The following is an 18468-nucleotide window of genomic DNA, read 5'->3' on the forward strand; positions in this document are numbered from 1 at the left end:
ATTGCTCCGCGCCAGATTTTTGACCCGAGGTTCTACCAGACCAATCACAGCGCTTGCGGTCCGCGTAGAATTGACGCGTTGTTACATTTTTGAAGAGGTGCACGTCAGGCTACGTCGTAGGCTACGCGTGGTACAAACAGTCTACGCCGTACACTCGACGCAGAAGTATAAATCAGCCTTAACGCGAAAACAGACTTCATTTGCATCCATGGAAAGCATATTTACACTGTCTGAATCATTACCTATCCTCTAATTAGTGCGCTATGTGCCATTCACCATATAGAAACTAATAAATGTGTGAACAAATGGCCGATTTCAGCCGCAGCTTCAGTGTATGTTGATAGTGTAGGAGGGGGGACTTCAGATTCTAGAGAGATGAGAAGTTGTGATGTCATGAAAATCCATGATCCATTTTAGCTGAAGTGAGAGACTCTAATTTTGAATGCTGTCCCTGTCAGGTCCAAACAGGGAGCACCTGTGCCTGCAAGTCATGAGAAGCGGGACCTCACCACAAAGCAGTGGAGGCAGAACACAATGCAGGGAGCACCCTTTGCTGCCAGGTCCACACAGGGAGAACCTGTCCATGCCAGGTCCAAACACGGAGCGCCTGTGCTTGCCAATTCTGAGAAGGGGGACCTCACTTCATCTCTGGTCTTCAGTGATTCATATGGGAAGGCCCCGAACTCAGGCTTCGCAGATGCAACACAGAAGACCACAAAGCAGTGGAGGCAGAAGACAACTCAGGGAGCTCCCTTTTCTGCCAGGTCCAAACACGGAGCACCTGTGCCTGCCAGTTATGAGAAGGGGGTCCACACCTCATCCCTGGTCTTCAGTGATGAGAAGGCCCCGAACTCAGACTTCTCAGATGCAACACTGAAGACCATGGAGCAGCAGAGAAAGCGGAGAAAGAAAAAGCATCAGGGACCAGCTGAGGCTGCTGGGTTTGAGAAAACTGAGGGGGGAAACCTCACCTCAGTTCCAGTCTTTAGTGATGCATCAGAAAAGGCCACGAATCAGTGGAGGCAGAAGACACAGGAAGCACCTGTGCCTGTTGGGTCCCCACAGGGAACACCTGTGCCAGGCAAGATCCCAGACAGGCGAAAACTAAAGATTCCAGAGCCACTGAGGTAGGAGCTGCTACAGCAGAAGCCTCAAGTACAAGTACAGAGAGCACCCATTCCAGCCAAGTCCAAACAGGATGCAATTTTGCCGGACACAACCCCAGTGGGAGCGCCAGTGCATGTTGGCACCCAACAGGGAGCAGCAGTGCCTGCACATACCAAAAAGAGAGGAAAATGGAGGCTTAAAGTGCAAAAGCAAAATGCACCAGTGCCTGTGTCTTCCACCCAGGGAGCACCCATGCCACAGCAATCACCTGGGTCTCAACAGGAAGCACTCATGCATGCCTAGGCTCCGGAAGGTGCACATGTGCCTGTAAACCCTTTGAGGGAGCAGCAGTGCCCAGCAAGACCATGAAGCAGGGAAAACATAAAATTCCTCACCATCTGAGGCAGCAGAAGCCCCAAGCCTCTTGTGCTTTGGCACAGACCCATCCTGGAACACCCATCTCTTCCCCCCAGAGAGCACCCATCACTTCCCCCCAGGGAGCACCCATCTTTTCCCCCCAGAGAGCACCCACCACTTCCCCCCTGGGAGCACCCCCCACTTCCCCCCTGGGAGCACCCATCTTTTCCCCCGAGAGAGCACCCATGCCCAGCCAGAGGAAGAAGGTGTGTCCATGGAGCACAGAAACTTCTGTAAGTCCCTTCTATCTCTTGTTTTTACTTAGATTAAGATTTCTAAAAAAAAAAAAAATACACATTGCCTTCATTAAACCTGCCTAGAATTACACAATTACATCTGTTTCCTCAACAGGACAATGCAGGTCTGAGTCAGTCACCTTCACAAAAACTATGTGTGGAGATTGACAACCTAATTGAAAAGGTGCAGCTGATTCTTAAACTGGACAGCTACAACCATCAAGCCCCTCTGATAGCCACTTCACAACTGAACCAAGAAACTCAGAGCAGCCTTCAGCCCTGGTCCCAGCTGACCCGGAAAAGAGCATGGCTTAGACTCTCCTATCTCTCAATTTTACTTAGATTTAGAAATTAAACACTTTAATAATTTAATCTGGGACAATAATCATATCCTTTTCAATTCAACCCCTTCATATTGAAAGGGTAGAAGAAAATTGTCTTTAGATAAATATATTGTCTTTAGGTAAATATCTTGTGATCAGGATGGTGACAGAATTGGGACACGTCTTATGAATAGGTAATTGAATCATTTTTTCAACAGATTCGTTCAAAACGCAGATTCAGCAGCAGTCCGTCCAAAACAGCTAATTACATCCGTGATGGCAGAGAGAATAAAGACAGTGACATAACTAACAACATTAAATCATATTAAAGAAAAGCCAGTTTATCCACTTGTGTTGTTGTAGAGAAACAAAAAGGTCACTGATTCACATCCCCTCATCACACATTCAGCGCTATACAGTTTTTTCAAATTGTTTACACAGTTTTTGAAACTATGGCTCCATTTCTCAAATCTCTACACAGCATGCAAAACATCACATATCTCTTGCAAAAGCACAAAGCAAAAGGTGTCCCAATCAACCTTGAATACTTAACATTTTAAACCTATTGCATTTGCATCCATTTTAACCCGGAAGAGGTACAGAATCATTTGTACATTAATTTTTGGAAATATATTAAAACCGTTTGCAGCTTCCTTATCTCTAATGTTAACAATCTTTCCACACTAGTTTTGGTTTTCATTTTTTATGAATCATTACTTAAGTAAAAACATTATAATATAGAGAGAATATTGTAAAAAAAATCAATTTTGCAATTGATGGAAAAAATTATATGGGTTATAAGGATTATATGGATCGTAATTGTGGCTTATAAAGTCAGAATCAGTATATTATAGATAAAAGCTTGCAATTCTGAGAAAAAAGTCAGAATTGAGAGATATAAATGAGCACTTCTGAGGAAAAAAAAAATCAGAATTGCAATTTATATATCACAATTCTGACTTTATAAGACACAATTGTGGCTTTATAATCACGCAATTCTGACTTTTTAACTTGCAATTGTGAATTTAGGGTAGAGTGGGGGAAAACGCCCCCTTGAGGGAAACTAACTACATACTATACATACTATTCTTATTAATAAGTAGGGGTGGGCAATATGGCAAAAATATCACAATTCATGATTTGATCACAAATCTTTTTCATGTTGGTTTTACTATTTTGCCAGTGACTGAGCAGTACAGTCACACTAATTTCCCTATATTAAAAAAGTAGCCTTACAAGGTAACAAAATATAAAAGAAAAAAAGAATGACAGACTTTCAACCCAAAGTGGATGAAGATAAAAATACTAATGTATAACTAAGTTTCTTGTTAAAGCTACTGTATTAAAGAAATTTAAAAAAGAAGAAAAAAAAAAAAAGAAATTCTGTCATTATTTACTCACTGTCGAAGTTGTCTAAAACCCTAATAAATTTCTTCTGTGGAACATACAAGGTTTTTTTTAAGAATGTGAGTAACCAAACAGTTGCTGGTTCCCAGTGAGTTCCATAGTAGGAAAGAAAATATTATGGATGTCAGTGGGTACTAGCAAATGTTTGGTTACCCACGTTCTTCAGAATATGTTCTTTTGTGTTCAGCACAAGACAAATTAATACAGGTTTGGATCAACTTTAAAATGACAGAACTATCCCTTTAAGGACAAGTCACAGCATGTGTTGTCTGTCCCTTTAGGGCTCAAGCGCGCATCTAATATATTGACACGCATTCGCTTTTCTTTCAACTGCTTACTTTCACTTTACACTTAACCGATGGTGTAAACCTTGTGTGTATTTGACAGTATTAACAGAGTAAGATGCGAATGATAACTTTGTCTAGCAAATGCAGTGTTTGACAGGCTTTTAGAGTGTGCGCGCTTCGGGTGTATCCGCTCTGAAAAGCATGTGTCACTGTCAGACCAGCACGCGGATAAAATGTTTAACCGGCAAGGCTTTAAAACGCATGCAAATAATACAACTTTTGTGATTGTGAATAACTGCAATGTTCCATGAGTATAACTCTACCGCTGTGTTAACATGTGATGTGAATGTATATCGCTTTGTACTACACACAGTATGTTGAGACAGAGGCGGCAGGACTGCAACTGACAGAAAGCACTTTAGCACAATGATATTTCTTCAAAAGCAGATCGTGGAGACCTTTTAATCGTCCACGATCAAAATCGCACATCCCTATAAGAATGTTCATTTTGGACAAAGCAAGTGTCACAGCTCAAATGTACAAACCCCACCTAATAACAAGCAAGGGGAAGTACCACAATGGAAAGCACTCGGTAACTTATTGTAAAATATAATATTCCAAATGGGGGCATGTTATAATTTCTACAAAATTTATTTCAAAATTAATTCAAGTACTTTCAAGGACCAATATTTACTTTCCAGGCCTTGAATTCATGTGTCTGAAATCCAAATATTTTCAAGGCGCGTGGGAACCCTGTTGTATACACATTCAGTGTGTGAGAAAATATATACACACACACACACACACACACACATTTATACTATAAAAAGAAATAAAAGGGGGTAAATCATTTTTCTTTCTCAAAACACTGAGTTTTGATTTCTTCTAAGTGATGAAGAATTTGTGTGTAAGAGTTTTCACACATGATCTTATGGTGTAGGTGATTGGGAAATGATTGTGGTATTTAAATGTCAGTATTTCCTAAATGAAAGAGCTGTTAGTTTTGAGTGATGTGTCTAGTGTAGAGAACTGTGCTTGAAGTTTTTCAAAAGCATACAATGTAAAGCACGTAATGTGCTTGTAGTTTTGCTGACTTTGTCTGAAGAGTCAGTACGAGTGAATGGTTTCAATGAGTGGGCCAATAAGCAAATTGAAAAAAACTGTTCATCAGAAAGAAGAAAGTCATATACTCCTAGGATGGCTTGAGGGTGAGTAAAGCTTGGGGTAATTTTCATTTGAAAGTGAACTAATCCTTTAAGCATTGACATTTTATATGGCAGCATATTTTAGAGCAGTGGTGTGAGGAAGTAAGATGTGAACTTAAACCTGGGTCCTAATAGTCAAGACAAAGGTTTGTGCTTTCATTCTTTTTTTTTTAATTATTATTAATTAAAATTCCTTACAACAAATACAAATAACGAACAAACACAAATAATGAACACAAAGGGCAGAGTGCATTAATAACCAGTCTTTTGCACTTTAAGCAGCAGCTCATCACACAGCTCTGTGACATCTTTGACTTCTTTAGCCTGAGAAGAGAAAATAGATAGTCAAAAAAAGCAAATCCAAACCAAAAAAAAAAAAAAAGATTATATTATATATAAATTAAACACCAAGTAATTTAGAACTACACCTATAAGAATCACTGTAAGAGTGACATCCCTTGTGTGCGCTCATGTACCTTTTGTTCCAGATCCTTCTCTAGGGACTGAACTTTAAGCTGTTCTCTCCTGAGCTGCACCTGCAGTGTTGCCACCTCTGCACCCTGTTTAGTGCGAACCTCGGCTATGGCCTTATTAGCTCTGAAACATCAGCAGTGGTATTGGTGAGACTTTCAGCCATATTAAATCAATCCATGTTTACTCTATTATTACATTCATAATAGAGGACGTGTTTCAGACATTAAAGACTGTTTGAAGAGCACATACTGATCTAGTTTCTCCTCAGCATGGGCCTTCAGAGCTTGATAACGCTTTTCCTCTTTCTGCAGTCTGTCCATGCAGTTCTGAGCATACTGCTTCAGCGTCTCCTCATTCTATAGGAGAGAAGGAAAGAAAGAAAAAAAAAAAAAAAAAAAAAAGACCATTATACACCAAAATAACATCTTGATTTGGGATTAAGTTTGCAAGTCTTGCTTAAGAAGTCTCAAGTGCACCTTTTTGAATCCCTCAATAACTTCCTTGCATCTGTCAAGGCGTTTGACAACAGAGGAGAAGGATCGCTCCAATTCATTCAAATCTTTAGACAGCTGATCTTTTTCCTGAAGGACTCGCTCCAACTCAATTTTAGCCAAATCTTCCTTCTGTTTATGCTCATCTGTAAACACAGATATGTTTTAGTATCCAACATACTGCCTTAAAAATAATGTACTTAAATAAAAACAAAAAAACCAAACCAAAAAAAAAAAAAAAAACTGGTCACACCTGTGATTTGAGTGATGGTGGCCTCATATTCTGACACTATAAACCTGAGAAGAGAAGGAAGAGTGTGTGACTGATGCACTGTTCAAATGTCAATCATTCATTCATCAGGGATCCCATACTTTTTGATTGATCCAGTAATCCCAACTGACTGGAAAAGTATTTTTAAAAACACTATGAATCATCTCACTCGAAATGTTTGATTTGCGAGAGAGTCATTCCTTGGTGTCTGTTCTTTTTAAGTTGACTCATTTGAGGATCAAATTAAAATGAAACTCAAAACAGCAACTTGCTCACAATTCAAACATCACAATAGGGAGATCAATCTGACTAAATATTCATTCTAGATATTCTAATACTTTTCCAATCCTGAAAGACAATGTCAGCTTTTCCATGATCATGGTAACCCCTATTTATCATCATGTGAAAGTGTTTGTCTGAATAAAGACTTACAACATGTGTTGATTCTCCAGACGCAATGTCTCAATCTGAGTCTGCATCTCTTGTCGCCGTTCTTCCGCCTAAGAAAAGACAAACCATTAGAGAGGCCAATGAGACACATGTGCTCATAATCTTGTGTGGAAGCTGACCTGTCTGTCTGCTTTCTGTAATGCAGCATCCATGTCTCTCTGACTGTACTTCAGAACCTCTATGATGGAGTCCTCAGTCTTCACTGGCTGTTTTAAGGTGGGAACTAGCAAGTCCAGAACAGTTGGATCTGGTACCACAGTTTCCACTGCCTGAAGAGGAATAGACATGGTAAAACTGGCTCCAGTGTGCAAAGAAAAATTGCTTTGTTTATAAAACAGATAGTTCCAGTCCTTCATTCTGATTGGTTGAGCAGTGTTTGAAACCAATTGAAAATTACTCTACAAACATACACCTGTGAACTCAGTCCATAAAAATATTTATTTTAATACTAACCATTTTATAAAGCAATAAGCCTGTGAAGCTGTGGTTTACAGTGAATTTAGAACAGCTTAGCTGTTCTAAATTTACTGTACACCACGGCTTCCTGGGGCTTATTGCTTTATTCAACGCCTACTAATACACTGTAAATCCTAACACTCAATTAAATTGGTTTGAGTAAGACAAACTTAATTTAGTTCAAATTAAATTTTATGAGTATTTAGCACTTTTTCTTTTAAGTTCACAGAACTGATATTTTAAGTAAGATGAACTTAAGCTTAATAAACTGGGCTAGGATTTCTATTTCCCAGCATGCTTTGCCCATGGTACTCAAAAGGGAGAGCAAATGCCAAATTTTGTTATATAATGTTTTTGTGCAAGATTAATGTTAAGTGGAAGATTTAGTAGTGATTATTGTTTTACATTAATTTAGAAGAGTTTAAGTGGGTTTTTGGAGTTACCATCATGGTGACAAGTGGCGCATGTGGCTTGGTTTGAGAGCACGTATGTTAAATGCTTTATATTTCTGCACTCATTTAGCAAGTGTTATACCATGCTATTGTTAACATGTTAGCAAATTAGCAAGTTAACATTTTCTGAATTAGCTTGTTATAGCTAGCCATGTTTACACTAATAAACATTGACATTAGATGACAATTTTAAGTTAAATGTATGAATTAGTGTACTCAAACATTAAGTTAAGAACAATTAAAATGTATGAGTACAAAATAAAAATCTGCCAGTTCTGCTTAAAATCTGAATTTAATTTAAAAATTGAGTTTTGCCGTCTTATTTGGGTTTACAGCAGAGACCTGCACGGGTCCTGTTTGATAAACCCGCACCCGCAGTTATTAACAGCACACCCGACCCGATATCCGACAGAAACACTAATTTTAGCCCACACCTGACTGACATAAAAAATGTGACCCGACCCACATTACATCTCCTACATCAGGTAGACAAAAATATTTTTCCTCATGTAGCCTAACACAAGCAATAAAACCAAAATTAGGCATTATGTCACTGCATCTAATTAAACATTGCATTAAACAACACAATAATAGAACAAAGAATATTTTGGTTGGGCTATTTAACTGTAAGCTTAAAGCTAGTAAATATTTTATCAGATTCACTCAGCATTTAAACGCAGTTGTCTCTTATGAAACTAAGCAGTGTTTACCTGGCCGCTGGTCCTCTTTGTAGCAGCGTGAAAAATATTCTAAAACTTTTATTCAAATTGTAAATAGCATATATTAAATACATAAAGCGAGCAAAGTGCGCTTCCTTTAGTAATCACTATAGCTTTCAATCAGATGCAGTGCGATTGGCTACAAATAAGCACGGAACCATTTAAAAGCAGCTGTCAAATGCACCGAATTGAGTTGGAATAGTCTTGGCTATTGGAGCCGCAGTCTACCCGTGTCTACTGCGCGTCCGACCCGCATCGCACCCGACACGTAAATATTATTCCACCCGTTACATAAAATTTGGCGGGTCACCCGTTGGGTACCCGCCCGCGTGCAGAACTCTGGTTTACAGTGTATAGTGACAATGTTCAAGTTGCAAAACAAAAGGATTATGGGAGTTTGTGTTGCCTTACTGGTGCAGGCAGATCCAGCAGTTTCATACTGTCACAGTGAGACTTCTGCTTTCCTTCAGACTTTGCAGCCTCCATCATCCTAACAGACAAAATAAGTTTGCATGATCCTTCATGTGTGCACTCTGGATTTTGATCACAATGTAAATCAGATCTGTTGCACTGAGGCAAGTCAAATCATTTTAAAGTGTATTTGTAATATTTTCAGCAAGATTTCAAAAGAGAGTTGATAATTAGGAAACAGTTCATTTGAATGAGTTTGTGAAGAATACTGACTGACCTGATGGCAAGAGAGGGCCGTGGCAGGCTGAATCCAGAGTTGCAGCTGTCCACTCCAGTTTTCTTTGGACTCTCCTTCAACAGCGGGTCAAACTTCAAATACAGTGACTGTTTCCGCAAAGCCGACTCCTTAAACTATAAAAAGTGTTTGTAAAGCACTGAAAATCGGAAATGTTGCTTAATAAACTAATGGCTACACTATTTGGTGCAACATTTCCTTATTTCCATATTCTTATATATATATATATATATATATATATATATATATAAAAAATTCAGTAAATGGGTTTATATAGGCTCATAAATGGAAACACTTACAGTGCTTGATCCAAACTGCTCCAGATAATCCATCTGCCCATCAAAATCTCCTCCTGGCATGACTGAGAGAAAGAGAACAATATTGCTCACAATGTTAAAAGCTTGCACCTGATTAGTGTAGCTCAAATAAAAAAAGTGCAACCATGTTTACTCACACAATGCCCCAGGCACAAACTCATCTTCACTTGGTGCCACCACACCAAGATCACAGGTCTGGTTCTGAAGACACACTATAGATTCAGGTGTTGCTATGATCTCTGGCTCCTGTATTGCTGGATTCTGTGATATGTTAGTGTGGGACACAGCAGATGACTCTACATCTTCTACCTGCTAGTAAGAGAATGAGTGTAAAATGTGTCAACACAACTATAACTTGTGGAAAAACTGATTTTTGTTAAATTCTTAAATTGAAAGGCACTGTTACCTGCTTGGTGACAGGAAGATCAGTTTCTGCCATGTTTTCATTGCTTTCAGAAACTGCTTGGTGAGATCTAGAGCAGAAAAAAAAAAAAAAAATCTAAGCTCAACAATTATTTACATTTATGCATTTGGTAATTTTTTTTTTCTAAAGCGACTTCCATTGCATTCAGGTTATACATTTTATCACTTCATCTGAGAATCAAAGCCATAATGCTGATAGCACCATATTCTACTTTTGAACTACAAGAACGCTTCTGATTCTGAAAATTATTTTTAAAATTACACACGTTATGTTTATACATGCTGTGCTATCTCTGGTTTCTGTACCGTTGCTCAGGCTGGTCATCCTGTGTTGGAGCCTCAGGCTGCTGAAGTGGAGATGGTGCTTTCATCAAAACCGGGCTGGTCTGGACCCCACGAGGTGGAGAACTATCCATCTTAGCCTTTGTACCAAAGGGGTTAAAGTTTGGGTCATCAAACTTGTCAAAATCAAAGGTGTAGGAACCTTGAGCAGGAGGAACATCCACAGGATCTGCCTTCTCTGTGTTCTTAGGGGACAACTTCTTGGGTTCTGGTTCTTTCTTCTCAGTGACTGGTGCATCTGGTTTTTTGGTCCCAGGTTTTGCACCTGCAGGTCTTTTGACCCCGAGGCGTTTTGGAGGAGGTTTGCGCTTGACTTCAGCTCCGTCGTCAAAATTAAACTCTAGTAGCATCTGGTTGTTCTTAGGGGGCGCTGAGGAGCTCTCTGTGACGGTGGAGTTTTCCTGAGGTGGCACTGAGGCATCTGAGGATGTTGGGACATCTGGGGTCTGGATTGAGAGCACTGATTCCTGCTTGGCTTCTTGGCTAGGCAGGGATGGATCAGAAACAGCTGATGCTTTGCCAATCACAGGAGAGTTTGGGATCTTTGAGCCACCAGTTTGGAATGGGTTGAGCAAATCAAGATTGTCAAAATCCAAGTTGTACGATCCTGCCGGGGGTAGTGGCAAATCTTGGGCCTCAAGTTGATCTTCCATAGTAGGAATCTGCTGTGACGCTGGGGCTGGGTCAGTCGTATCGGTCTCCTCTGTGTCTGTGGTGCTGTTTTCAACATTATCAGTCTTGATGATGACAGTACCCTCTGCTGAAGATATGTTGACAGAACTTTCTGCAAGGGAATTCTCCGCTGATGGGGTAAAAGGAAGAGTCTCATCAAGTGCGGCGTTGGTCACCTCTGGAACCTCAGCCTGAGGTGCAGAAACAGGGGCTGCAGTTGTATCTGACTCTACAAGCTCTGATGTCCAAGCCTCAGGTAAAGCAGAAGATTTAGGAGGGGAATTCGCCATTTTATTGGACCCCTGGAAAGGGTCAATGGCATCTAGATTGTCGAGATCGAGGGTATAGGCCCCTTTGCTCTGAACAGGAATGTCATCATCAGGGTAAGCAACACAGTTACTTTGCATTTCAATCAGTGTGGTGGAAGTGTTATTCAACACTGAACTCCTGTAAAAATGAATTTGTTTTACATGTTAGTGGATTTTGTCATTTGTGTAAATAGATTACTATGAATGTTATTAATTTATAAACTGACTGTTACAGCTAATGATTGCATAAAGATAATGAACTATTATCCTTAAATTACATTTTAAAAATTAAAGTCCTAAACAAGTTGAGCTGCAAGTAATTTGCTCACTGGTCAGAAGAGGCTGTGTGAGTGTCCAGTGCTTTAGTGTTGTCCTCCTGAATGGCCGGCCTACTGGTGCGGCTCGGGGACATGATTTTCTTTGTGACTGGATCTCGCAGTGGAGTTTGAAAACAAACCTACACGAAAGCAACAAAGAACTACAAATGTAAATCTAAACTACAGTAGCCTACCTGTCCAACAATGCATAGTCAACAAATGCTTCTTAACGGGAACCCCTGGCATTAAGACTTGAATGGCTTAATATAATGTAAATTATGTCTCTTACTAAAATATGTAGAAGAAAACCCAAGAAAGATTTACGTTATTTCAAAAATCCATGATATATTTGGACAATCCATGATTATATTCCGCAACACAACTCGGAATATAATATACGATGCCACATTGTGCAGCTTTTGGTTGTAATTTTCAGTCGATAGGCAACAAGAGAAGTGATGTAAGTCTTTACTGCTTTACTAGCAGTAAGAGGAGAAAAGAATGGGAAGTTGTGATGAATATGGACAAATAAAACTTCCTAAAGAACCGTGCCTTTGTTCTCTCCAATTTAGCCCTGATGCCTTTTTCATCTGTACGTTTTTGGTGCAACGGTAATCTAGCAATGCATACAATTCTTAATACCCGTGGGGGATCCTTTTAAAACATGATCAGCCTTTTCGATTTGAGCCAGAGCGCAAAATTAGTGAGAATGAAAACACTGAAGCCGTGCAATGTCTCTGTGGCTATTCGAACTACTGTTGTATGATTGACAGTTAAACGTGCTAAGATGCTACTGTTTTATGCGATCACAGATATCTCGTGCATCACAGCACACACAAGCTTTGAGGTAGTCTGTCTCAATTGAGATGTGCTATAGGCTGCCCTCAGTCTCCACGAGAGGTTTGGCATTTGGTTAAAGCCTACGCTTATTTCCATCGCCAACTGTAAACTCCTTCAGTAGCTGTGGTCTACTAAAAGCCCCAAAGGCATCAGGTCTAAAGTGAAGAGAACAAAGACGTGGGTCTTTAGGAAGACGTGGGTCTTCACAACTTCCCATTCTTTTCTCCTCTTACCGCTAGTAAAGCAGTGAAGACTTACGTCACTTCTCTTGTTGCCCATCGACTAAAAATTACAACCAAAAGCTGCACAATGTGGCATCGTATATTATTTTCCGAGTTGTGCTGTGGTAAAAATAGCAACAAGGCAGCATCAGTAGCTCACCAAATGCAACCACTTGACGTCATCGACAAAGAATGCACTGTGCACCTAAACAAATAGGTGCGCCCCCCATTCTCCAAATACGTCATGGATTTTTGAAATAACGTAAATCTTTCATGGGTTTTCTACTACAGATTTCATTAAGAGACATCATTTATGTTATGTTAATTTATGCAAGTCTTAATACCAGGGGTTCCCTTTAAAGGGTTAGTTCACCCAAAAATGAAATTTCTGTCATTAAGTACTCACTCTCATGTCATCCCAAACCCGCAAGACATTCGTTCATCTTCGGAACACTAATTAAGATATTTGATGAAATTCAAGGGTTTCTGTACTACACATAGGCAGCAACATCATTGCACCTTTTGGGGTCCAGAAAGGTATTAAAGGCCCCATTTACACTGCATGGTTCAAATGACCCAATTCCGATTTTTTTCCTCCTATGTGGCATAGATCGGATATGAGCCATGACCATGTAAGCAGGAAAAAAGCACATGGATTCTGATATTCACTGATCCGTTTCAAGCCTCATTCTTGTGCGGAAATAAATCAGATATGAATCAGATACGTGCATTTGAGTCTGCCTTGTTAGCAGACAGATCGGATATTCCCCTGTTAGCGCATCATTGAAAAGTAGGGCTGGACGATTAATTGAAAAGTAATCGAAACCGAAAATTCAAAACCTCTAACCGATGTAATTTTCCCATGACGGTTATTTTGTTTTTTTTAATCCTGTTAATACTTCCCCCTTAAAAACAATCTACCGCGTGTCAACACACAGAGACGGCGCGCGAGCGGTGAGCCTTGCTCCTTCACTAAACTTTGTCGACTTTGTCACTTTATCACTAAAGTCGCTTAGAAACTCAGGTTATTATAGCATATATTTTTCTACTTTTGAAGTAACTATTTACAACCCTCAGCTTCACAATTAATAGACGGTATGACTAATTCACACACGCAATCGCTCTCATTATGTACTGGTACTGTGCTAATTTATCTTTATCTGACTTACGAGCAGAAATCTGTAAGAAATGTTTCGAACCATAGATAAAATAACTACTGAAAGTGAGCTGTTATGTCAGATCATTCTTTCAATAGGAAAAAATATCCCACCTTTAATAGTCAAGCATATTTACAGTACAAACATTTTAAGTGAACTATGAGGGCAAAAAAAATAAATAAAAAAATAAATAAAAAATAATCGTTCAGTAAAATGTTCAATTAATCAAAGTTTTGATTTTAGGCCATGATTGTCCAGCCCTATTGAAAAGTGAGTTTTTTTAAAAAAAATATTTCACGGTGCAGACATACATAACAAATGAAACATCTCTAATTGACTAACAAACAGAATTAATTTTGTTTGTTTGCGTTAAAAGGCGATCTGACGTTGAAATGTGTTGCTTTTGAAACCATACTGAGTGCACGTTGCCACTGTTGTCAGTGACAGCAGCTCATGCACAGACGTGCGCTTCAGCCCCGTCAGCCCCGAACCCAGAAGCTGTGACGTGTTTAATAAATATCTACCACCTGAGTTTTATTCCACATTCCACTCGCACGCTTCCAGCGGAGCTGCGTACATAAATCACTGTCGTGAATAATTTGTAGCTATTTTGATGTACGGATGTAATTATTGCATTAAAAAGGTTTCTATATGAATTCCATGTCAATAAATTAAACTCAATGTACTATTTAAAATGATTTGTGATGTCATGTATGCTATTTTTGGTTTGTTTCGCCAAGTGTAGTGTAAAATGCAGACATCAGATACAGGTCACTTTTAAAAGAAATGTAAGCATGAAAAATAAATAATAATAATAATAATAATAATAATAATTCAGATAGTCACCAAATCGGAATTGATCGAGACCTGCAGTGTAAATGCGGCCAAAGACATTGTTAAAATAGTCAACGTGACTACAGTGGTTCAACCTTAATGTTATGAAGCAATGAGAACACGACTTTAACAATTTGAACTCTTGTCATACGCAGTTGACAGCGAACGCAGTGTGTTTTACTTCCAAATGCCAACTCATTATTGGCCTGCGTCATGCTGCTCATGTGTACAGTGTCTGCCAATACTGAGCTGGCATTTGGACGTAAACACAGAAACCTTCACTGCGTGTGACAATAATTCAAATTGTTAAATAAAGTCGTTATTTTTGTTTTGTTTTTGCACACAAAAAGTATTAGTAAAGTAAAAGTAAAGTTCAAAGTAAAGTACTTAATGACAAATTTCATTTTTGGGTGAACTAACCCTTTAATATAGTAAGAAGTAAAAAGTTTAGCACTATTAAAAAAAAAAAAAAAGATTTCTATTCCAAATAAATGCTGTTCTTTTGAAATTTGTATTAAAAAAAAAAAAAAAAAAAAAAAAAAAAAGTTAGAAACAAATGTTTGGAAAACTCTAAAAAGCCCACCTTTGCCCCTCTAGGCACAGTCCTGCTGATGTTTTCAGCCTGCGACTGCCGCAGGATCGAGGGCCTGCCAGTTGTCTGCTCCAATGCGAAAATGTCACAAGCAGCTTCAGAACTGCTGTTCATCCGTACAGCTCCCTGGTTCTCCTTCAGCGCCTCAGAACTCATACTGCAAGACAAGAGAGACACACAGATGACAACATGGGTTTTGGAAAGCCACGCCCAGTGGGCACCATACACAGCTGGTTTTACTGATAAGACCCGGAGGCGGGCATCTGAACTTCTCACCCAACACCCAGAGAAACTAATCCTCATGAGACACCTCAAATCTGTTGCATTTCTTTCGAGCATCAGACAGATATCAGACTAACCCACTGTGACTAACAACCCAAGCATGTAATATCAACCGGTGCAATTCAGCCATGTGCTGAGGGAACAAAGTGGTTCTTTATCTGTGAAAGAATCATGCCTTAGAGAGATGGTCAAAGGCTATAACAGAAGAAAACCAGCAGTTAACCATTTTTTTTTTTTTATATATATATATATAAATGGTAGCAACACGGTCCTGTGATTTGGTTTAGTGACATATGATCTACCAGACACTGTGGCAATCCCTTAATGGCATGATTTTTATGACAATAAGAAGGAACAAGGAAGAAATTGATCAATTCTTCAAGGAGAAATTACCAATTTTGGCCTCATCTGTCCTTCCCTGGATTCTGCTCAACTATGTAGGACTGACAATTAAATTGTCAGCTTTGTAATGACAGGTACTTCTGACAGCTTCTCTCTCCTACAGCCTACCTGGACAGGTGATAAACAGCTCACTATCATAAATAACATTATCAGGTTTTAACCTGGACACAGTTAGATCTAAGATCAAGTCGTCGAAATGAAAGCAAGAAAGTAAAGAAAAACAAGAACAGCCAGGAAGAACTGAACTAAGACTAACAGTTCACAGCAATGAACCCACATGGATGAGAGGGCTGAATAAAATTAACATGAAACAAACATACATTTCAGGAAAGGCAAAATACATACTTTTTATTGGAAATGCAATGTCTCTAAATCTTAAACAATGATCAAATAATTTATATTTATTTCCAGAACAATCCTACATTTTCTTGCCATTATCATCCAAATAGTTAACGTTACATTAATTTCGTGAATACAATAAGAGTGAAGATCTCTGCATAAAAGACAATTAGATCGATTACAGTAATTAAAAAAAATTACAATATCATATGCGGATAATTATTAACGTTCTAGTAGCACTAGCAAAACAGTCAATAGCAACGACTTTTAATGTTCAGTATCGCGCAATATTTCATTATTAGTCTCCTATAAGTTTATACACAGTTTCCTAAAATACGTACCTTATTCAAACTGCTCAAACTTAACACAAAACCCTTTTCTTCTCAGTGTAAGACAGCGAAACACACAGAGATGCTGTGCGTCTACAACTTTCCGCTGTTCGAAACGGTTCAAATTTAAACGACGCAGTCTCAGCCAATTAAATGCATGATTCTAAACTTGTGAGGCGGGGTGATCATATGAATTGACCAATAACATTGCGAGTCAAACTGACATCCTACTGGATGTTCTTTTGATAGACATCCAAATCACCCAATGGGGAAAAAACCCTTGACGCAGACAGATTATGAAGTCAAATAAATATGACCTCGTTTACCCTTTTGCTGTAGACTAGAAGAAAAGAAATGTCAAATTGTCAACGTAAACTATTATTGCTGTTGTTTTAAAAATATTAAATATAACTGTTTGTGTTGTTTTCGTCCTAGTGTTTCGATGTAATTAAACGGACACATTTACGAGAGAGATAAACTTTATTTTAATTACTTTTAGATGTTACAATGTCACAATTTACTTTCACTATATCCTTTTTTTTAAACAATGAAACAGGTTTGCAACGGGGATGAGGTGGAGATTACCTATAAAAAGGAATGAAAATATATTTTTATAGTTTATTGTTGTGTATTTAGATAAAAAAATACACATGATCTGTAGCAATTAAAACTATAAAATAGCTCATAATAGCACAAACAACAGCAATTATGAGGAGATCTTTGAATCTACACAGGCAAGAAACTTTGCTAAAACTTTCTTTAATAAAGAGCTATGCAAAATTCAGTGCTTTGAAAGGTTTTTTATTTATTTATTTATTTATTTGTTTATTTTTACAGGTTAATTGCTTGTGCGTATAATAAGCGCATTAATTAAACCCACGTCTTTTATTTACATTCAAGACTATTAGTTATGCGTCCTTCTACCATCAGAGGGCAGCATCGGATCACAAATAATACCACACTGTATGAAGCAGGTATCAGCGATGCGTTGGGAGTTATGGCTGGGAGAGATTGCGTTTATATGTTTATGCGCATATTTGGACTATGGACTGTGTATGTATATAAAAAATGTTTATTAATGCGTTGCGTATATAAGCTCATTTTATCAGGCCAAAAGCATGAAAAAATCAGAGTCTGAATCTGAGAAAAATGCAATAGCGAGAGAAAAAGGGAGGGGCAGGGAAGAGAAGAGAGAGTTACATAACAATAGCATGTTTGTGCTGAGGTCAGCCTGTGCTCCCTCTCCATACACTACTGACCCATATTTAGCTTACATCACACATATACACACACTAACCATACATACTTAATTACAGAAGACAAATTCACAGATCTTTTCTTTCGCAAGTGTTTTTTTTTTTTTTACATTATTTTTTAAAGTTATAATCTAAATATGCATTGAGTCTAAGAATAATTTAAGTACTGTTTTTTAGTGCTTGCATAGAACAAAAATAGAATAAAATGTAAATGTACAATGCAAAAGTACAGTTCTTAGTTTTGTACATGCTGCATAGATCCCTTATAGACAGAAAATTCATACAGATCCATAAAATATTTAGTAGGCTAGAGAACACCCTTTTCTCCTTTTTCCCACTTTTTGGGGGAAATTAAAAATATTTGCCTAGCTGTACACACCTTCACAAATTTATTGTTATATTATATCCAACTTGCATACAGTATTACTCTAATTTAATAGTGCATCCAGGAAAATTGTAAACCGCATCAATGAACATGCATTGAAGTTATAGTGCAATCGTGGTGCTGCCGATAATTGAAGCTTTGTTTTGATGACTTTGGTTTGGGAGTCTAAAATCTCATTAAAGACAAAACCCCAAATAGACAAAGACCCCCCACCAATCTAATACCCCCCTATGTCTGAGATGCAACCCCTTCAGCCAATCACATCACAGAGGGGCGGTTTCAAATGATACAACTGGTTCAGTTGAAGGCTCTCTCCATTCATCTGAGAGCGCATCCACACAATGCAACAGCTGTTCCTTACCAACGAGCACACATAGAGACACAAACCCCTGAAATACAATCTAAAAATCACTTAGGAATCTAATACTTGTAATTTTATGTGCAGTAAAAA

At 38.5% G+C, this 18468-nt stretch overlaps 1 protein-coding gene across 4 annotated transcripts; it reads right to left on the reverse strand.

Annotated features, from left to right (window-relative positions):
• Nucleotides 1-5129: 5129 nt before the first annotated feature.
• On the reverse strand, nt 5130-16531 carry tacc3 (transforming, acidic coiled-coil containing protein 3). Of its 4 annotated transcripts, none has more exons than XM_051917039.1 (17): nt 16389-16524; nt 15700-15816; nt 15016-15181; nt 11393-11520; nt 10048-11202; nt 9725-9791; nt 9456-9627; nt 9301-9362; nt 8984-9117; nt 8707-8785; nt 6788-6937; nt 6651-6718; nt 6201-6244; nt 5933-6093; nt 5706-5812; nt 5459-5579; nt 5130-5306 (listed from the first exon to the last, which is right to left on the reverse strand). In XM_051917039.1, exons 3-17 carry the CDS (start codon nt 15178-15180, stop codon nt 5235-5237), a joined length of 2685 nt encoding a protein of 894 aa, XP_051772999.1. In that variant the 5' UTR covers nt 15181; nt 15700-15816; nt 16389-16524; the 3' UTR covers nt 5130-5234. The 4 variants fall into 4 exon arrangements, with proteins under 4 accessions (XP_051772999.1, XP_051772996.1, XP_051772998.1 ...); XM_051917036.1 differs by having other exon boundaries at nt 9456-9630; XM_051917038.1 differs by having other exon boundaries at nt 9456-9630; nt 15700-15812; nt 16389-16517.
• Between the last annotated feature and the right edge of the window lie 1937 nt (nt 16532-18468).

This window comes from Ctenopharyngodon idella, chromosome 13 (genome assembly GCF_019924925.1).
Source record: "Ctenopharyngodon idella isolate HZGC_01 chromosome 13, HZGC01, whole genome shotgun sequence".
NCBI classification, from domain to species: domain Eukaryota; kingdom Metazoa; phylum Chordata; class Actinopteri; order Cypriniformes; family Xenocyprididae; genus Ctenopharyngodon; species Ctenopharyngodon idella.

What these genes read in the sequence shown, in the direction of transcription:
- tacc3 (XM_051917037.1), bottom strand. Translation starts at nt 15,180, where the DNA reads ATGAGTTCTGAGGCGCTGAAGGAGAACCAGGGAGCTGTACGGATGAAC. An exon ending in ATCTTCCTGTCACCAAGCAG is followed by an intron (nt 9,631 to 9,724) that starts GTAACAGTGCCT and finishes TTCTCTTACTAG; the next exon opens with CAGGTAGAAGATGTAGAGTC. An exon ending in TGCTGGATCTGCCTGCACCA is followed by an intron (nt 6,938 to 8,706) that starts GTAAGGCAACAC and finishes ATTCCTCTTCAG; the next exon opens with GCAGTGGAAACTGTGGTACC.